The following is a 20,207-nucleotide window of genomic DNA, read 5'->3' as shown; positions in this document are numbered from 1 at the left end:
GTCTAAACCACGCCCACTGTCCATACAGGCCACGCCCACACCTCGACATTGCCGTCGCTCCCGCCGTGGCCCCGCCCCCCCCAGGCCCCGCCCCCCTCGCCTTCCCGCGGTGCCGCGCGCGGGGCGGGCACTGACGTGGCCCCTCACGCCGCCATCTTGTGCTCCAGGGCGGATCGCGGCCGGGCCGAGCGGGACCGTCCGAGCGCAGCCACACGCACCGCACCGCGACTCCGCACGACGCCGGTGGGTTCGCCGGCGCCTTCCCCTTCGCCCTCCCTTCGAGCCCTTTCCCCCTCCCCGCCTCCCGCCCGCCGCGCTGCGCCCCCGCCCGCGCCCTGCGGCCTTGGCGCTGAGGGGAGGCGGCGGCGGGCGCTGAGGGAGCGGGGCCGGGCGGCTCTTTCCCTATCATTCTTTCTCCTTCCTTCGTTTTCCCTCCTCACTCCTTCTTTTCTTCTTTCTCGTTCCTTGTTTTTTCCTTCTCATTCCTTCTTCCCCCACAGCACCGGAGGCCCCCGGGAGCGGCGCTGCCCCATCCGCCCCTCACGCCTTTGGGGGTTCTGGGATTGGGGGGGGAAGGTGATGTCGGGCCTTTCGCTTCCCTGCTGGAGGGGTGGGATATACTGTGGGAAGGAGTGGGAAGGGGGGATCGCTCCGGCTCGCCAGCAGCTGCACAAGGCCCCGCTCCCTCTAGCGATGGGATTAGACGGGATGGGCTCGTCCTCCCTTCCCCAAACTCGCTCATTCCGGCCTCTGCCCCGCCCGGGGACGGCTCCGAGGAGCAGGGAGAGGCATTTCCTCCTTTTCCCTGTGCCCCCTGAAACCCTGTTCTGGAGGGGGAAATGAGGCTTGGGGGAAGCTCGTGGGGCGCAGAGGTTGTTTTTTTTTTTCCTCCCTCTAAGCCCTTGGCTGCTGAGTTGGTGTTTCTGCTGGGCCGAGGAGTTGGAGCTTTATCCTGGAGCAGACAGCTTTGTTTGCCTGCCGTGGCTCGGGGCTGGCGGTCTGGGAGATCAGCTTTCCCTGCTGCCGGTGGGAGGATATTATATTCTGTCTGAAAATACTCCGTCCTGCCCCTGCGAGTGCCGAACGCGATACTTGGGGCTGATAAAACCCGCGGGGGATGAAGCGATAGCCCAGCTCTGCCCCGGCAGAGAGCGGCTGAAAACTCCGGTGTCGGGTCGTAAAACTGCCCAAATGTTGTTGTGTTTGACATTGACCTTGTGGCTTTGCCGCCCTGCTCTTTGCCAAAGCAAATTCCACATGTTGATTAGAGCCCTCAACCAGAGGTCTGGTGTCGAAACTGTGGCTTTGTCAATAACGAAAATTCCGGCTATTTGTCTGATACTTTGAGCTTTGTCTCGCGAGGCTCACGGCACCCCTTTGCAGGGTATTCCATTAACCTTATTTTTCAGGCAGAGAAATCGAGGCAAAGGTGGATTTTCCAAGGTCATTCAGCAAGATCGTTACTGCTATTTTTACTGCTGATTTGGAGCACTTCTGTAGGAAAAAAAAGAAAAAAAAAAGGAAGTGTGGCTGAACTGGGGGACTGCTATTTTGCTTTTATTCATGGGGTTTACAACTGAATAAAGTAGAAGTTCAGCCTTATGGATAAAGGGGTTCTCTGAAGGGAAAGTTAGGGGGTTTGATGCACTGATTTCCTCTGTCCCAAACACATCTGCAATGCTGGAGAGCCCTGTTGGGCTGCTTTCCCTGCTGGAGTAATTGCAGTGGGTGAAAGGGTGAGGAAACTCGCCTCACCTGAACCTCTTCAGCTCCAGCTCAGCTGCTTTGCCGGGTTTGTTGGTGCTTCTCCCAAGGTGGAACATCAGGAGCAAAAATGGCTCAGAAAATGGCTCAGGCAGAGCTGTGTCCACCCAGAACCCTTCGTGTTTGTGATGTAAATCCTGTTACAAAGCCAAACACCTGAATGTGGATTTCACTGATTGGTTTTTTTAAGGCTTCCTGGTTGTGAAAGAGCTGGAATGTGGAAGGGACTGGGCAGGAGCAGTGCTGGGTGCTGAGTTCCCTGTGTTACTCACGCTGACCAAGAGAAGGGGGAAGGACCAGTCACAGCTTTTCCAAGGCAAACCGAGTGTGTGTGGGAGTAGGGGCTGGATTTTAGTCCTGGTAATTCTCCAAATTGTGCTCCAGCTGCTCTGAGCAGCAGCATTTGCACAGGTAATTATCAGATAAGCCATTGGTGACAGGAATTGGGGGAAGGAGGAAAAGCTCACAGCCCAAGATCCCATTTAAATCTGCGGTGGTGAAGTTTAAGAAACCACCTTTACACATCCCAGCAGCTTTTAGTCCTAAAACAACCTTTTATTTTTAAAGATTGACTTTTCAAGCAAGATCTCAACAGCCACCCAGATGGTTTTACAGTGGATAAATTCGGTGAACACGAGTTAATTTTATCCGAAAAGGAATAGTTCCGATTTTTTTTTTTTAGAAATCTCTTGGAAGTTTTGCTCCTGGAATGCTACAGAGCTTGTGTCAGGGCTGGTGCCATCCTCAGCCATTATTCCCTTTCTTTAACTGATGAGTAAAGAAGTTTATAATCAGCTTCCTACTACAGCAGCTGTTTTTCTGTGTTATTCAGCATTTTTGTCTTTCTGCTTGCGAGGGTCCGATTTTATTCCTCGTTTTTAACACGCACAAACGTCGGGGGCTGTGCTGCTGCTTCTGCTGAGGTTTCAGTTCTGATGGAGCTCTAACACAGCTCCTGTTCCCTCCCAGCTCCCTGTGCAGGCTCTACCATGACATTTCCCCCCAACCAAACCCCAGTTTTGTTTCTGGAGCTCCTGTGTGAGTTCTTGCCATTTCTACTATGACTGTAAATGTTGACTTAGTGCCCAGTTACCAGGAATGAATAACAGGATATTTGGCTTAAAACTGAAGGTTTTTTAACTCAGGAACAGCTCAGCCTCACAAAAACAACTCGATATTTATCTGAAAAGATATTCTTTGTCATGCCCAGTTCTCACCCCAGTGTGCCCAGTGTTAAACTGGGGAACACAAAGGCACAGGCCACTCGTGGGTGTCACAACTGCATTGTTGGCACCACGTTATTTCCTGAGCAGCTACAGGGAGGTGATGGATGTGTCTCCCTCTGTGCTTTTCCACCTGTCAGCCTGTCCTTTAAGTAAAATATATCTCAGACCAGATCCATGTTTTTCCCGTGGGCTGGTTTGTGTGCTGTTGAGTTCTGGTGGTGTGGAACTCCTTAAAATAGTTGGAGATTTTGTGCTGAAACAGCAAGAGTTTGTTTTCCCTGCTTGAAGGTGAGAAAAGGGAATAACTCTTGGGGTTTGAGTATCGAGCCAAGCAACCCTCTCTCTTTGATACTGACTTTTTATTCTGACCACTATTTTAGGAGAAAGTTCTTGTGTCTGAGAAATAGGCATGACCCCAAAGGAAAATATGCTCTTTTGTCCTTGTTTTGATCTTGTGAGTGGAACTGTTTTCTGTTTTCCTGCCACTCCATTCCCAGTTCTCTCAAGGGAATGTCAGAGCACGTGGAAAATGCAGGATCTGGGTGAACAGGAAACAGTTCAACCTGCTTGGGTTAAATGAAGGTGCTGCAGCAGGAGATTTCCTTTCCCCTGGCTGCTCACTTGGGGGTGGCATGTCCTCCATCTGCCCTGAACCTACAGATGCTTTTGGAGGCTTTTTGGTTGATCCCTGCAAGCCTTTGATGGCCAAATCCAAATTATTCCTCTTTAGATGCAATTGCCATTATGGATCTTTAACTGGTATTTCACGTGATGCTTCAGTGCTGGTACCTTCTGACCTCCCCTGAAACTCAAATAACAAGGTCATGATCCTTCAGGACACTTTTTCCATCTCAAGCTTGGCAGAAACACCAGTTTCTGGTGGGAAATTGTTGCAGTGATCAATGTTGATCTCCAATACTCCTCCAACTCTAATAATTAAAATTATAAAGGAGTTGGGACTTAATGAAGAGGTTCTTGCCATCCCCTTTATTATGATGGTGTTTAAGTGCAGGACAATCACTGGTGAACAAAGAACCTGCTTGTTAGCTAACTCTTACATTTTACACCTGGTCTGTGCCTAGTGATGTTAGTATGGTCTAAAATAAATCAAAATTACAGTAAATTTCAGTGTCAAGGCCCCCAAGTGAAAGAGTTTGGGTTGATAAATAGTCATCTCTTGGGATATCAGATGTGGGAGGCCAGTAAACAACTTCTAAAAATAGTTGAATGTATCTGTATTGGAACAGTGTATTGGGCCATCCTGGCTGTGTATAAAGAGGTGTTGTGATCTAGAGCATTTTTCAAAATTTGCTGTAACAGAGCACTTTAATCTGTAAAGAAATTAGTCCAAGTTCAAAAGAACATGTCAGTGCTGAAGGCTCTTCCTGCTGAGTGGGGGTGTGAACACTGGGGCTCTGGATAATTCCTAAATTTTAGCAGTGTGCTGTTCTCGTTGGATCACTTCTCACATTCTCCTTTAAATCACACTTTATATTGTGGAGAACAAGCTGCTGAGTTAGATTTGCACTTGGAATTATTTGCCAGTTGTTCTTGCATGTAACACCAGGAACAGCTGTTGGGGTTGGGTGTCTTCTTTTTTTTAAAATAAAAACACTTTCTCACTTCTTATTTACACATTGGTTTGGTGATCTCTTGTAGGAATGTTTTGCTTCTCCTGCCAATTTAATCTAAAACCTTCTAGAATGCTGTGAATTAAAAAATATGATACAGGGCAACTAATGAGAACTGACTGCATTTCAGATCAATAGCTCTGTGAAGGAACAAACTGATGAATTTTTGTTCCCCTGTGACTGATAAAAAGGAATTAAGGGTTTGGGTTTTTTCTAACTGTTTTAAGACATGGAATTAATGCTTAGGCCAATGTCAAGTAGACTTTCCTTTAAATGGAGATGTATTTTGGCAGTAAATCCATTGTCTTCATAAACACACCAGTTTGACTTGCCAGAGGTGTCCAAGCAAACAGGATAAGGTGCAGAAAGCTCCTGAGAAGCAGCTTTTTGGTAAATCTGCAGCTGCTGGGGGGGTTTAGCTTGTGCTGTAATATTTTGTCCCATTCAGACTGTGTGGCCCAGCGTGTCACTGGTGGTGGCCCCGTGTTTCCCTCTCCTTGAAATGGGCATTTCAGACATGATATGAAGGTCCCAGGGAGACAGAACTGCTCCCAGAGACAACAAATGCCCTCTGTCCCTCTGGATCTCAGTGAGAGCTGTGGGAGCTTTATGTGCTCAGTGCTGGTACAGAGCAGTGAAATAAATGTATTTCTCGACTGCAGGGTAATTTGACTGAATTGGCATCCTCTGCCTGAGCCTCTGATTTTGTTTGTAATCGGTCAGAGTTTGGGCTCAGTGATTCTGGAGGTCTTTTCCAACCATAAAATCTGTGATTTTATGATTCTGTGATTCCATTTAAAGAACTGGTTAAACCCGAATGAAATCATGGCTCAAGGAAGTTAAATCTCTATGTGAAAAGCACTTTTCCAGAGGTGTAAAATGAAGTTTCTGTGGAAATTTCAAGGTGTGTTGTACTCTCTGATGACCTGCATAACCCTTCTAATCATACTCCTGTGGGCTCACCCAGAAACTTGGGAGGTCAGGCAGCAGATGTGACTCCTCCTGATAAGCAGCCTGAACGAAGTGACATTAAAATGCCTTAGCAGACGTTTAACTATAAAATGCTGCGGATGATTAAGTGTTCAATGCTCTTTGGCCCCGAGTTATTCCTCAGAGCTCTCCTTCTAACCACCTACAATTAATAAAAGCAAATGCTGCTTCTCCTCCTGGGCCGTATCACTTTTAACAACCACCAGGCCGCTGCTGTTGCAGACACTCATTCATTTTTAACTCATTACACCGAGCCTCTCTGCAAAGGGCTGCCTGTTCTCCTAATTGCTTATCTAAATGTATCACTTACTAAAAAAAAAAAGAGGCTGAAAATACTTTGTTTCCTGAAATGAAACTGTAACTTATCCATTGAACGCCTGGCTTGCCCTTTACCAATGGTACATTGTATCTTAGCCGAACCTGCCCGACAGGTTTTTACTGCGGCTGGGCTGGAGTGGAGTGTGTTAAAGTGCTTCGGGGAGAAACTAATCACCCGGACAGCTCAGATTTGGGGTGATCTGGGCTCGGGGAGGGGTGCCGAGCTGCAGTTTCTAGGAGGTGAAGTTGTGCTGAGGGAAAACACGGAGCCCGGGGAAAACACTCTGTGTTGTTTATTTAAATGTTGCCTTTCATACGCAAATCTCCCCGCCAAGCCTGATGGATCCCTCTTTTGAGGATGTGCTCAAGTACTACAAGCAGCTCACAAGCCGTAGTCTTTTATGTTTTCAGGAATTTTACTCAAAAATGATCAGGGTGGTAACTACAGACAACATTTGGGTGGAGGGAAAGAGGAAGTTCAGCTTCAGTTTGGAATATTGGCGAGTTGTGGTACAGACTGCAGAGGTTGAAGATGCCTGAAAAATGACAGGATTTTTTTTTGTTGTTGTTAATTTAAAAGAGTCTTTCCTGGTATTTTGAGGCTGTCCAAGCAGTGGGTGAAATGAGAGTTAAAGTTTAACCCTGGAGTGCAGTGGGATCCCGTGATCCCTCAGCTGAGCTGCATTAACAGGCAGTGAAGTCCTGGGAAGCAGCTCTGGGCTGTCGGGGCAGTTTCTGCTGTGGCAGCGTCTGTGTGTGACACTGCAGGGCCAGGAGTGTGCAGCACAAACCATGGCAGTGATTTCCTTTCTGTGTGACACTGCAGGGCCAGGAGTGTGCAGCACAAACCATGGCAGTGATTTCCTTTGTGTGTGACACTGCAGGGCCAGGAGTGTGCAGCACAAACCATGGCAGTGATTTCCTTTGTGTGTGACACTGCAGGGCCAGGAGTGTGCAGCACAAACCATGGCAGTGATTTCCTTTGTGTGTGACACTGCAGGGCCAGGAGTGAGGAGCACAAACCATGGCAGTGATTTCCTTTGTGTGTGACACTGCAGGGCCAGGAGTGTGCAGCACAAACCATGGCAGTGATTTCCTTTGTGTGTGACACTGCAGGGCCAGGAGTGAGGAGCACAAACCATGGCAGTGATTTCCTTTGTGTGTGACACTGCAGGGACAGGAGTGTGCAGCACAAACCATGGCAGTGATTTCCTTTGTGTGTGACACTGCAGGGACAGGAGTGTGCAGCACAAACCATGGCAGTGATTTCCTTGCTGTGGGAATAGATGACTGGGACCAACTGCTGGGCAGAGGGTGAACCCTCTCCTTTGTCCCAACCACATCCAACAAGTCACCAGTGGGAACCACAACAGTTTGTGGGAGTTCTGTGGGTGGATTTCTCCTGGTATTTTTCTTTTAGCAGTGATTCAATTACTTTTTTAGTCAACATCTAAACACACTCGTGTTGCCAGGGGTGGGTGGGCTGTAAACTCCACTGTGCTGCCTATAAAAATAAATGGGACTTTCTGTAATGCCACCTACCCTGAAGTACCAAATGAGTTACAGAAGTGGTTTGGATAGCAGGAATGTGGAAGAGAGCGAGAGGGAAATGGAGCCCAAGTGCTTAACTGTATCTTAGCTTCTTATTCTTCACAGAAAGTAAAAATAGGGGGGAGGATGGGTTGTACAAAAGCAGCTTCAGTGGGGAAGGGCAGACTTGACCTGGAAACAGCTGCCAGGAAAACAAGGATCTAACGGGATTCACTGCTGGTGGTGCCAAGCATAAGCAACTTGTCCAGCAGCCTGGGACTTCTCCAGGGCATGGAAAGACATCATGGATATAAATGACAGGATTTTGCTTGGTTACCCAATCACTGTGCTCAATCCAAGCGTTTGATAACCTGTTATGCTTTTAAACACGCAGAAACAGAAGAAAGGCATTCTTTGTAAGGTTCTCTGGCCACAAAAGCTCACACACTCATTCTGAAGAGTTACCAGAGCTCTGGTAAAAGGTTACAGTTCAGGCCTGGCTGTTGCTTTGCAGATGAAGCAGAAGATAGAGGTGGCATGAGCAGCCAGACAAAGGAAAGCTTTACAGCTCCCTCCCCTCCAGCCTGGGGAGAGCTGCTGCTCTGGGCTGGGCTGGGAGATTCCCTGCTGTGTGAGTGAGCTGGAGAAAGGGGCACTCCAGGAAAACTGTTTTCTCTGCTTCCTAGTTAACTTTCCTGTTTATACAGCCCCCATATATTCCAGTGGGAGTGGAATATCCATGGTCGTGCTGCAGAAATGTGAAGGAAATGGTGGAATCATAGAACTTTTAAACCTCCTGTTTGATTTAAATCCCCAGGCTGCCCTGTCTGGTTTGGGCAGGAGTTTAGTTTTAAAGTTTTGGTCGTGTTGAACTTCAGTCCTATAAAATAAATGACTCTTTGACTCGAGTTGCTTCAGCAGGTTGACGTGGTGGTTGATGTCATTCAGGAACTCTGGAGTGGACTCTGAACTTCCCCGTGGAGCTGCCTGTGCTTGGACATGTGACTGGGTTAATGTTACAGGGTTTAACTTTTGGGTTAAAAATTGTGTCCAGCAAAGCTTCCTGAGGAGGACAGAGCTGCTTAGACCTTTCCCAGTGTGGAGTAGGGAAGGTTCAGACATCCCTAGGACAGAGCTAAACAGAGCAGGATGAGGTTTTTGTTGTGGTGTGCTTTTCAACCCAAAGCTTGCTTAAATGGTCTTAAACAGATACTGTGCAAAGTGTTATTTCTAGTGAGAGTTTTGCTTCGAGCACAGCTTCATCATGAAATACAGAGTATGGTCCAGAGATGGCTCAAACTTCATATTGTGCTTTAAATTGTGTGATTTGGTTTACAGGAAATTCACTCTTAGAATGTTACACGTCTTGGCTGTGTGTGTATCTTGAGTCTGAAACTTGAATTTTCAGTTGGGCTCAGTGTCTTTTTGAACTGACACCCAAGAGCAGCAGTGAAGGTGTGAACCGTCCCTATCACCCTGTAACGACTCTGTGAAGCTTCCAGGCTGCTTTTTCCTGCCTTATATGAGCAGAATATTAGTTCTCTTGGTGATTTCAAGCTCTCTCTAAACTGTGCAGGACCGAGTTTGGAAAGGGGGGGAATTTGTGTGGAGTGAGTCCCATCCCAAAGGCTCAGGGAAGTCTGAGGAGTGGAGGCAGTTTCTGGATCCCCAAACAGGAAGCTCGTGCTGACGTTAATCACTGTAATCACCCAGCAGAAGTGTGGGCTGTGGAGGAAGGAACCTTCATTCCTGAACCTGCTCTTTTAATGGAGCTGTTAATTTTCGATAGTTAAGTTTGATTAAATGCAGATTTGCTTCCTACAGGAGGTTTCCCCCTGATGCTGATGGAAGGAACACTGCCCTGTGTTTGTGCTGCTCGCAGGCCATTTCCTCAGGGCTGGGGAGGAAGGAAACTGTTCTGAGTAGGAGAGAATGCAAACCATATTCCCAGTTCCCTTCTCAAAAGGGGCACCAGCTATTGCTGTGCTAAGCAAAAACTGTTATCTGCAGATCAGTTAGAAAGAGTTTAATAGTGACACTCTGGCTGCAGATAAATTATCTCATAACAATGGGGGAGAAAGCACCTCAAGTGGTCAGTTGTGTGAATTTTGCAAGACAGGGCTTGAGAACAGCATTTAATGCTAAAACCTCTGAAAGAATATTTGAAATATTTAAAGCACTCAAAGCCAGGTCGTTTCATGAGCACTAACTTTTGGCATATCTTAATTTTTGTGTTGCTTCAGTATGGGAGAAAATCACGTACAGTTGTGTCTGGGCTGTCTGTAAATGATTCAGGTTATCTCTTGCTTGGGTTTTTGTGGGTTTCTATGCCCTGGTCAGAGCACAGCTGTCGGTAACCCCTGAGTGACACTCTGATCTTTTCCCTCCAGACTTCACTGGCCAGTGAGAACATATCTCAACCATGGGAAATATTTTTGCAAACCTCTTCAAAGGCCTTTTTGGCAAAAAAGAAATGCGTATTCTAATGGTTGGCCTGGATGCTGCAGGAAAGACAACTATTTTGTACAAACTTAAACTTGGTGAAATAGTAACTACTATTCCTACTATAGGTAAGACTTTCACGTTTCTATGGCTGGTTGCTTTGAGATTTGGGTCTTACTGTTTGCAGCAGTGTCTGATCTCAGCTGCCACTCCTGGTTTAAGCAGCTTGTCTGGCAGAACAAACACTTGCCAAAGCCGTGGGGTGAAGGTGGCACAGCCAAATGTTCTGCCATGGCAGGGGATTATGTGACAGCTCTTTCACTCCATCCCCTCTGTCAGTCACTTGTGGAATGAACCTTCATGAGCCACAGTAGAGCAGTTTGTCTCCTAAGTGAGTTGTGGCATCATGTAAATTAGACTGAGAAGCAGAGGGTGACACCTTCTTTTATTATTTTTTTTTTTTTTTGAGTGCTATCAGGGGCCTGATTTGCAGTTCTTAAAGCCCTGGGGTTTCTATTTTTCAAAGCAACATAGTTTGCTCTGCATTTTGTAGCTCTCAGGTAGCTGTTGGAGCTGTTCATTGGTGTGGGGTGATGGTGGGAGTCCCACACAACCCACGTTTTTCTGCTTTGGGAGCTTCGCTGCAGAACTCCACTCATTTAAACTAATTTCAATTTTAAGATAACTCTTTTAAATTATGACATTCTGAGTGTGACTTGCTAAATACAATAGGCCAGCTATGTTTAACTGAGATTTGTGCCACCATTTCTATTTTAGGTTTCAATGTGGAAACAGTAGAATACAAGAACATCAGCTTCACAGTGTGGGACGTGGGCGGCCAGGACAAGATCAGACCCCTCTGGCGCCATTATTTCCAGAACACACAAGGTGAGTCTTACACTTAAATCACAGTTTTCCACAATCTAAACGTGGGGTTTTTTTTCTTTGTAATGCCCTTACTAAGATAATTTTGCAGGTTTTTCGTAAGGACAATGGAAATATTTATTGTTATTATTATAAAAGGGTGTGTTTGTGTGCTGCTCTGGCTCTTCTCTTAAGCCACTGCAGGTTCAAAGAGGGATAGGAGGAAATCCAGAAACCAGTCTTCCTTGTCCTTGTGACTCAGAGGGAGCTCAGAAGTTTGCTTTCCTTCTGTCAGGAGTCACAGCTCTCTGCCCTCACTTCAAAGCAGAGTCTTTACTACAGGCTCTGCAGCCCCAGGAACTGAGAGCCTGTCACTTCTTTCATTGCTGTGCCTTTGTAATGTGCCTGGCTTTGAGTCCTGTCACAGGGTTCCAGGAGTTGCTGCTCCCTGGAAAATACCAAGTGGTTATGTAGAGGAAGCACCCAAGTTCCAAAAGCACAAACACAAACTAACACCAATTTTTACCACCTTTCAGCAAGAACAGACTTTCTCTCAGACATGACATCACAGTGATAAGAAAACTCTATTTTTCTCATCTGTACTGGGTTGTTGTGCACTGTTTTCTCTTCACAGCTTAGTTCTGACCTCCAGATGTATTCATCATTTGTCAATAACTTCAAATTAATGCTTATTCTGATTGTTTCCTTCTTGCCAGGTCTGATCTTTGTGGTTGACAGCAATGACAGAGAACGTGTGAACGAGGCCAGAGAAGAGCTCATGAGAATGTTGGCAGAAGATGAGCTTAGAGATGCTGTTCTATTAGTGTTTGCTAACAAACAGGTATGCCCAAAAAAGGGGTCTTTCTGGAAGAACTCTTGAAAATGTACAAAATGCTCGTGGGAGCCAGGTTTTGACCTGGACAGTCACGTTTTCAGGGTAATAATAGATAAATTCTCAGTAAATGGCCATCTGGGTGCGTTGAAGGCAGCAAACCACACATTAAATTCTCACCTGAAAGGAGCATTTTTCTAAAGAGTCTTGGCTAGTAGGACTTCTTGTATTTTCAGTTTTAGGGAAAAATTCTACCCAGTTTGATTTTTAAGGTTGATGTGGCTCAAGTAGAGCACCTGCCCAAGCTTCCTCCAAAGAGAGAGGAAGTCTGGAATGCTGGAGCATCGCTGAATTCTTCACTAAGGGTGTTTGAGGGCTCTGCTGGTGTTGGTGAAAGCACTGGGCTGACTTTTCAAGTCCTTGTGTTGACCTGTGAGCTGAGAGTTCTGCCTCTGATTGCTTGTAAAGGTCTTGGCAGCTTAAACCAAATGTCAAGGACCTTAAACATGACCAGGAAAGGTAAAGAAGGAGTAGCATCCTGCTTCATCATTGCACAGGCTCAGCTGGGAAGGGTGAAGAATCCATAAGTTGTGTCTAGGAGCAGGAAAGGTGGGCTGTAAACAGGTGGGCTGTACTCTGTGCTCAGCAGAGTAGTAATTTGGGATAAAAGTTGATCTTAAATCATAAGTGCAGAAAAGATTTCCTGAGTGGAAAGTGGGTGAAACAGAGCTGGAATGGTGAGCAGGTTTGGATCAGCACTGAGGGGCTTGATGACTCGATCCAAGCATCATCTGTCTCGCTTCCCTGCCATAAATATTCCATAATATTTGCTTTTGATCGTGGTGTTGAACCTGTGAGGCTTTTTGTCAGCAGAGGGGAAATAGCTTGAATATCAAAGCTAGGCACTGAGTTCTTCTGAAAGAGAAGTTCTGAGAGCTCTTAATTTTGGTTTTAATGCCTTTAAAGCTGCTGATCAAAGGGTGGGGGCGACAATGACTGTTGTTCCTTCCCCCAGGACCTGCCGAACGCGATGAATGCAGCAGAAATCACAGACAAACTTGGACTGCATTCCCTTCGTCACAGGAACTGGTACATCCAGGCAACCTGTGCCACTAGTGGAGATGGTCTCTATGAAGGACTGGACTGGTTGTCCAATCAGCTCCGAAACCAGAAATGAAACCATAAACCTTCCTCTTCCCTCTTTTTCCACCCCCTCCCTCTTATTTCCTCCTACTCGCCCTTCGCTTTACTCTAATGTGGCAAACTGTGCTACTTTGTGGTATTGAGTGCCGGAAGCTGTTTTCATTTCTTTTTTGTCACAGTATATATTGCATCATGCTGTAAATGTGGCAAATACAAGCCTGAAAACAGTTAGGTTTCTTATTTAATGTAAATAGTTTTTGTTTCCAATGAGGCAGTTTCTGGTACTCCTATGCAATATTACTCAGCTTTTTTTATTGTAAAGAATCAAGTCACTGTTTAGTACCTGGAAGGGATTTAATTGGGTTAATAACACAAAGGGTTGCCAGTGGTCCTTGTGCAGTAGAGCTGAATTCGATCTCGGTTGGGTTGTGAGATCTGTGAGATCCATTTTGGTGGTTGGTTTTTAACCTGACTTCTGTATTTTTTTAAAATAGACAAGGAAAAGTAAAAACACTTCAGCACACAAACGTTTGACATCGCTTCTGCTGCTCCAGCTCTAACGTGGTGACTCTTGATTCTTTTGAAAGGGTGAAGCAATGACTGACACCCAATTAGCTTCATCTGCTTAACGAACAGATCATGACTGGTAGATCTCTGGCTCTTTCCGTAGCTCGTAGTCTGTGCTCATCTTCGTTCACAACCGTTCAAAGATTTGCTGGGCCTGGTTTAGATGAGCTTTGCAGACTCATGCTAAACATCTGACTTTTGGTTCAGGTGAGATTTCTCGTTTCCATTGGACTTGAATCATTTCCAGAAGTCGACATTTTTAGCCTGTCGTATTTGTCAAAAAGTGTTTTGTACTTTTCTTGTGCGTAAACCACTCCAGGAGGCAAAACCTTTCCACAGGATGCACAGCCTGTCCTAGTCCTGAGCTCTATAGGCAGAAAGTACTGTACTTAACGTAAGAATTGCCATGAAAAACACACCAAACATCTATGTATAGTGTCTAGGAAAAACAAACAAACAAAAAGCATGAGAGTTTGGAGAGTCATTCCACTCTAGAAGTATTCAATCCCATTTTGGAACAATCCCATATCTGTATATGTGTGAAAACCCTTGGCATCCCTCATACTGCAAGGTTCAGATTTGCCATCAGAAAAATAAAAAAAAGACCTCTTTACTTTTCTTTTGTATTTTGATAAACACTGAAGAAGCTGGAGCTGTTAAAACTTTAACTCGAGGAACTATCAGAACTGGTTTATTTAGTGTTGTGGAAACCTTTATTGCTTTCAATACACAATTAGTAATCAACTGTTTTGTATACTTGTTTTCAGTTTTCATTTCGACAAACAAGCACTGTAATTAAAGCTATTAGAATAAAATCTCTTAACTATTTCATGTTTTTTATGCCTTGCTGTTCATTCGATCATCTTGGCAGAATCATGATATACTTGTTGAATAAAAAGTTTCATGAAACTTGCACTGGTATCATGTTGTTTGTATCATCTTTGTGCAGGGCCGTGTGCTGGATCCAAACCCAGCCACAGTTTGCATGGAAATTTGAGGATATCTCCTGTATTTCCCAAGTAATGTTACCATTGCTGGTTGGAATCCTGCAGGTGAAGTGGTGGGTGATGGAGTTGGGCTCTGCTGGAGTCACTTCGTTGCCTCAGGGGATCCCTTGAGCTTCTTTGGTTGCCCCATCACTTCCCTCATTAGATTGTTCTTCCTGCTGATCCCATTTAATAACAGGATCTGTGAGTTAGCAGTTTTGGGGGGGAAATAGGAATTCTGCCTTCCTAAACTCTCTGTTTTGCATTTTTCCCTTCTGCAGTCCCCTCTGGATCTGGAACAGAGCTCCTCCTCCTCCTCCTCCTCCTCCCAGCTGATCCTCCTGCCTTCCCTGTCAGCTGCAGCTTCTCCTGATGGTCACGCTCGGGCTGCTGGCCAGGAGCCGGCTGTTTTCCTGGCTGGAGCTGCAGCAGATTCCCCAGGACACAGGCTGGAAAGCTGTAGGATGAAAGGTCTGTCATGCAGGTTAGAGAGTGAATTCCCAGCAGGGAAATCTGGGGTCCTGGATGGGTAACAGGGACTGTGGCTGAAAAGGGTAAACAGCGCTGGGCAAATGGGGATCCCAAACCTCCTGGGAGTCAGGCTGGTCACCCTTTGGAATGACAAGCTCTGAATCAGGATTTTTGCATCCCTAATAGTGCAGGACATCTCTCTGTTCCTGTCCTGGGAGGGAACTGAATGTGAAGGGGCAGCTGGGATAGGATCCTGCTCCTCTGCACAAAATTTGCTGTGGAAAACACAGGGAATGTGCTGATGTTATGGGAGCTGTGCTCTGCCCTCTGCTCTGGGCTGGACTGGCCCCTTGGGAATTTTGGCCACCCAGGGGAAAGGATCCTGCCCAGTCCCCCCAGGAACCGGTGCAGCGGCTGAGCAGGGAGGGTTTTGGGGTGAGCAGCCCTTCAATGGGGCCTGGCTCCTTCACACCCCCCTCACCCTCAGTTTTGGCTTATCCATATTTCTCAAACTGTTTTACTCAGGTCTCAGAGTGTGAAACAGGAAGAGGGGAGAGCTGTGACACAGGAGAGGCAGGAGAAAGCTCAGGAGAGCTGAACTGAGCCAGGACAGCTGTGCCACGGCCCCGCTGGCATCATGCTTGGCACATCAGCACCTCTGGCACTGGCTGGGACATGTGTGTGGAGCTGTGAGTCCAGCTCTGCCCAGAGCATCCATCCCCTCTGCTTGGGAGATGAAGGCAGGGAAAGCAGGAACCCGTGGAAGGAACAGGACATGGGGATTTGTGGTTTTTCTTTCTCTGCTCCCTGTGGTGTTTTCACTCTCCCACAGTTCCCTTTCCAGGCTGTTGCTCCCAGCACTGAGTTCCCACGAAGCACAGCCCTGCTCCACCACGCCCATCGCTGCCCTGCACTGGGATGCTCCCAGCAGGCTCCAGTTGCATCCAGGATCCCCAAAAATGCCAGGAGGGTGACCCCGAGCTCAGCCTGGTGAGCACCAGTAGGGTCAGAGCCCCCAGCCAGGGAGTGCATGAGCTCAGGGCCACCCCACTCCTCCTGCCATCCCTGGGCTGGATCTGGAGCTGCTCAGACCACAAGGAACAGCCCTGTGACCCTGCCAGGAGTTTGTCACCCCCCAAAACAGCCTCTTGGTGTGGGGGATCCCCGAGGGTTGCGGCCGCTCCGCAGCCTCTCCCGCTGCCCGTGCCCAGCACGTGCTCACGGCCGGGGAGGGACGTGGGACAGAAGGGCTTTGTCAGCTCCTCACCCCGATCCCGCTGGGCCTTTGTCCACCAAGACACACAAACCCTCCCTGTCTTAAATTGCATCATTAATTACACAAACGAGGCCCTTGTGCTTGGCACGGCCCCGCCGGACCCAGCGACGCTCCGGAGCTGCTCGGGACAACCCCTTCCCATTCACAGCACTGTTCCTATTTACTGATGGGAAACTGCCTTTTTTCAGTGCACCCAGGACATAAATACTCATGTTTTGAGGGTTTAAATCCTGGATGGGAACAGAGTTTGCTGCTCCCTGAGGTGGGTGCATGTGGCCAGGGGAAGACACTCCGGTCCCATCCATCTCCCTGTCAGCCAAGGAATTATTTCAAGTGTCCAAGGCCAGGCTGGATGGGGCTTGGAGCAAGCTGGGATAGTGGAAGGAGTCCCTGCCCATGGCAGAGGGGTGGAACAGGATGAGCTTAAAGGTCCCTTCCATGCAGCTGTGAATTTAGGGAATGTTTAAGGAAAGAAACTATTCCAACCACTGTGCTGGCAGGCACTCAAGGGCAGGGGAAGAAGATAAAAAACATAATAATAATAATAATAATCTCTTTTAAAGTCTCTGTACACAGACATGAGGTATCCACAGCATTTCCAGCACCACAGCTGGAACCATCCCAGCACCAGACCCCACCCCACAGCATCTGTGCTAAATCCTGCCTGGATGGATGGATGGATCCAGGGAGTGAGGAGGAGGGGGCCCAGGCACCTGCTGCCCCCAGGGGTGGGCAGGGGCTGCTGGCATCACAAACTTAATGCCCTTTGCCAGACTCTGCGCCTGCAGAGCTGCAGCTCTTTTAATGTAACCACCTTAAAAAATATAAATCCTACGTGGGATCTCCCTGGGACGATCCCGGGATCCCTCTCAGTCCGAGTTGGTGTCGTGGCGCTGCCTGACCCCGCGGGATGGGGGGGTCCTGCTCCTGCTCCTCTTCCTGCCCCTGTGCCTCGGGGACGGGTGGTGGCTGCGGCTGTCCCTGTCCCTGCTGTCCCTGTCCCTGCTGTCCCTGTCCCTGCTGTCCCTGTCCCTGCTCCGGCTCTGCCTGCGCCGGGAATGCCGCCCCGAATCCCTGCTGCTCCCAGAGGAATCCGTGTCGTGCCGGCGGCGGCCGTGCCGCGATGTCTCGGAGTGCTGATGTGTTTTCCTTCGGTGGTGCCTGCAGGGAGAGAGGGATGAGTGACACCAGGGACACTGGGGACACTGACAAGGTGATTCTGGAGGTGAAAAAGGGATTTTGGAATGCCAGACCATGTGGCTCTCCTAAATCCTTCATCCCATTTTCCAGTAGTGATGCCCCAAGACCAGGGCTCAGCCCCAGCCCAGCCCATACCTCTTTTCCCGATCTGGAGAAGAATCGGACGACGATGGGGCAGTGTCCTTCTTGGCATGCTTGTCCTTGTCTTTCTTCTTCTCCTTCTTATGTTTCTTCTTTTTCTTCTTCTTTTTCTCCTTTTTGGATTTTTTGTTGCTCTCTGGTCTGCAGGGAAGAGATCAAGCACTGAGAATGTGCATCCCTCTGGCTCCTCCAAAAACTCATCCTCATCCCTCCCTCCAGGCACATCCCACCACATCCCTTGGCCAAGGAGAAACCCACAGAAATAAACAACAACAAAGAGGTTTTGGGGGGAAAGCAGAGTTTTTCAGGCAGATGCAGAACAAACCCAATGCCAAAGGGAGCCATGGAAGCATTTTGCAAAATATTCCCTGCAAAAACCAGGCCATTTCAGGTGGTTTCCTATCAAAGTGGGAAAACTCACCGTTTCTCCTCCACCTTCTCCTCCTTCTCCTGCTTCTTCCTGGAGCCAGATGTCTCAGGGCTGCTGGAGACTTTCTGGTGCTAGGGTTGGAGGGGGGGGTAAAATAGGGAGCAAGTCCATGAGCCCACAGTTTTGAATTACAAGAAAAAGGGATTTTTTTCCCCCTTTAAAAATTAAATTTGAAAAAAATGAAATAAAATTAAATGCAATCTGGGAGAAAAATTAAAGCCCCACAAATTAACTCAGGAGATGGGGAGCTCCTGCAGGTCTCCGTGCTACAACGCCCAGGTTTGGTTTCTAAATAAATATTTAAATATTTTAAATTAAAATATTCCATTTTTTTGCCTTTCTCCATCTCTTTTTTAACCTCCCAAGGACAACACAACCAGTGCTGTACCGTGAACACAGAGAGCCCCATCTTGGCCGCCTCCTTGTCCTCCTTGGAGAGCATCACCCGGCCAGCACTGCCACTGTGAAGAGACCACACAAAAAAAAGCTTCAAAAAGGTAAAATCAAAAAATCTGATTGCTCTGGAATTGGTGTGGGATCCCCCCCCGTCTCTCTCCATACCTGGAGCTGCCCAAACCCACCACCCGATCCACGTCCTTGTCGTCCCGCTCGGCGCCCTCCCGTTTGCAAACCTCAGCCAGGTCCTGTGGGAAGGGGAGGGGGAAGAGTGTCCTGGGCGTGTCCCCCCTCCCAAAAAAGAGCCAAGGGGAGGGGACACTCCCCAGGGATGTGGGGACACACACACTGCCCCCATTACCTCCTTGCTGAGGCCCGTGGGCTGCCTCTTCACATTCTTGTAGCCCCTACAAAAACAGAAGCGGGTGATGCGTGTGGGGGAGAGGATTTGCACCCCCTGTTTTTGGGGGGGGTGTGGGGTGTGTGTGGACTCACAGCGCTGCCATCATGGCCTCCTGCTCGGCCAGGCGGACGGCAGCCAGCTCTTCCTCCCGGGATAACGGCGGGGCCGTGTCCTTCTTGCCCTTGGCGTACCAGGTCAGGTCCTTCCCCTTCTGCCAGCGCCCCACCGGCGCCATCAGCGAGTTCCCTGTGGGGAGAAACACCCCCAAAAACCTCCACCTGCACCCCAAAACCTCCACCTGCACCCCAAAACCACACTGGGGTGGGCAGGGAGGGTGAGTTTGGGCAGGACCAGCCCTTACCCAGGTAGTTCTCACGCTGTTTGTCCGTCTTCACATCCTCCCAGCTGAACTGGTCCTGGCCCCCCCGGACCCCGCCCCGGGATGAGCCAAACATGGTGCCAGACCCCGCAGCAGATTTGGGGAGGGGTTGGTGACCTGCAAAAAGGATTTACCACCCTGGCTCCCCCGTGCAGCCCTGGGAGGGCGCCTGGATTTGGGGGAAGCAAATGTGGCCCCCTCAAGGGCGGGTGGGGGAAGCAAAGCCCTGGTTGTATAACCCTGAGGTGGGGGGTGTGCGGCCTGTGGGGGGACTCACGGCCTGGGAGGGGGTTCAGGGGCTGGGAGGGGGTTGCAGAGTGAGGGGGGAGGTTCAGGGCTGGAAGGGGAGAGGTTTATGGACTGGGGGGATTCAGTCTGGGAGGGGGTTGTACGGCTGATGGGAAGGGGTTCATGGTCTGGAGGTGGGGGGGAGGTTTCAGGGCTGGAAGGGGAGGGGGTCATGGTCTGGATGGGGGATTCAGGGCCAGAAGAGGGGGGGGGGATCACAGCCTGGGGGGAATCATGATTTGGCAGGGGGGGTTGCAGGGCCAAGGTGGGGCAGGGGGGTCATGGGCTATTCAGGGCTGGAAGGAAGGGGTGGTCAGGGCCTGGGGGAGTATAATTACAAGATCGAGCTGTTGGGGAGGCAGTTACACGGCCTGGAGGGAAGATCGTTGCACGGCCTGGGGAGGGGGCAGTTCATCGCCAGTGGGACACAGTTCCAGGGTCTGGGAGGGGGTTGAAGGGACGGAATGGAGTTGGGGGAGAGCTCATGGCTTGGGGAGGGGCGTCCGTGTTTGGGAGGGGGTTGCAGGGCCAAGGGGGAGGTTGTTCACGGCCTGGGGGGGGGTTCAGGGTCAGGGTCCGGGAGGGGGTTCAGGCCGGGGAAAGCCACAGGGCCTGCGGGGCCTGAGGGGGGGTTTGCCCGTCCCGGGGGCGTGTGAAGCACGCCGGGGGGATGTCCCTGCACCCTCGGCATGGGGGGAGTGCGAGGAACAGGCGGGTGCGACCCGCGGGGTCACACACGGACCCTCCAAATCCCCCCAAACCCCCAAATTCCCCCAACCCGCCGCCGCTCCCCTCACCCACCTCCGGCCGCCGCGCGCGCCCGCCCCGGCGCTACCACCGCGGGCACGGGCGGGGGGGACGGACCGGGCGGTACCACCGTCCCCCCAGCGCGGGGGGAGCCCGGCGGAACCGCGCCGGGACCACACGGCT

General features: G+C 49.3%; 2 protein-coding genes across 4 annotated transcripts; one reads left to right on the top strand and one right to left on the bottom strand.

Annotated features, from left to right (window-relative positions):
• The first annotated feature begins 90 nt into the window (after nucleotides 1–90).
• On the top strand, nucleotides 91–14,216 carry ARF1 (ADP ribosylation factor 1). The gene is made up of 5 exons (XM_064639846.1): nucleotides 91–243; nucleotides 9,850–10,029; nucleotides 10,679–10,789; nucleotides 11,482–11,606; nucleotides 12,613–14,216. The coding sequence occupies exons 2-5, from the start codon at nucleotides 9,882–9,884 to the stop codon at nucleotides 12,772–12,774; spliced, it is 546 nt and encodes a 181-aa protein (XP_064495916.1). The 5' UTR covers nucleotides 91–243; nucleotides 9,850–9,881; the 3' UTR covers nucleotides 12,775–14,216.
• Nucleotides 14,217–16,805: 2,589 nt separating this feature from the next.
• Nucleotides 16,806–20,155, bottom strand: C1H1orf35 (chromosome 1 C1orf35 homolog). Of its 3 annotated transcripts, XM_064639815.1 has the most exons (10): nucleotides 20,079–20,155; nucleotides 18,972–19,106; nucleotides 18,703–18,856; nucleotides 18,569–18,614; nucleotides 18,373–18,455; nucleotides 18,200–18,272; nucleotides 17,803–17,882; nucleotides 17,376–17,522; nucleotides 17,078–17,201; nucleotides 16,806–17,047 (listed from the first exon to the last, which is right to left on the bottom strand). In XM_064639815.1, the coding sequence occupies exons 2-10, from the start codon at nucleotides 19,063–19,065 to the stop codon at nucleotides 16,910–16,912; spliced, it is 939 nt and encodes a 312-aa protein (XP_064495885.1). In that variant the 5' UTR covers nucleotides 19,066–19,106; nucleotides 20,079–20,155; the 3' UTR covers nucleotides 16,806–16,909. The 3 variants fall into 3 exon arrangements, with proteins under 3 accessions (XP_064495885.1, XP_064495891.1, XP_064495881.1); XM_064639821.1 differs by having other exon boundaries at nucleotides 16,806–17,201; XM_064639811.1 differs by lacking the exon at nucleotides 20,079–20,155 and adding an exon at nucleotides 19,616–20,005 and having other exon boundaries at nucleotides 16,806–17,201.
• Between the last annotated feature and the right edge of the window lie 52 nt (nucleotides 20,156–20,207).

This window comes from Pseudopipra pipra, chromosome 1 (assembly GCF_036250125.1).
Source record: "Pseudopipra pipra isolate bDixPip1 chromosome 1, bDixPip1.hap1, whole genome shotgun sequence".
Lineage (NCBI taxonomy): Eukaryota > Metazoa > Chordata > Aves > Passeriformes > Pipridae > Pseudopipra > Pseudopipra pipra.
Note: the sequence above shows the minus strand (reverse complement) of the source record. Positions and strands in the feature narration are given on the sequence as shown.

What these genes read in the sequence shown, in the direction of transcription:
- ARF1 (XM_064639846.1), top strand. Translation starts at nt 9,882, where the DNA reads ATGGGAAATATTTTTGCAAACCTCTTCAAAGGCCTTTTTGGCAAAAAA. An exon ending in AACTACTATTCCTACTATAG is followed by an intron (nt 10,030 to 10,678) that starts GTAAGACTTTCA and finishes TTTCTATTTTAG; the next exon opens with GTTTCAATGTGGAAACAGTA. An exon ending in TAGTGTTTGCTAACAAACAG is followed by an intron (nt 11,607 to 12,612) that starts GTATGCCCAAAA and finishes TCCTTCCCCCAG; the next exon opens with GACCTGCCGAACGCGATGAA.
- C1H1orf35 (XM_064639821.1), bottom strand. Translation starts at nt 19,065, where the DNA reads ATGTTTGGCTCATCCCGGGGCGGGGTCCGGGGGGGCCAGGACCAGTTC. An exon ending in GAGGCCATGATGGCAGCGCT is followed by an intron (nt 18,615 to 18,702) that starts GTGAGTCCACAC and finishes CTGTTTTTGTAG; the next exon opens with GGGCTACAAGAATGTGAAGA. An exon ending in GTGGGTTTGGGCAGCTCCAG is followed by an intron (nt 18,273 to 18,372) that starts GTATGGAGAGAG and finishes GTCTCTTCACAG; the next exon opens with TGGCAGTGCTGGCCGGGTGA.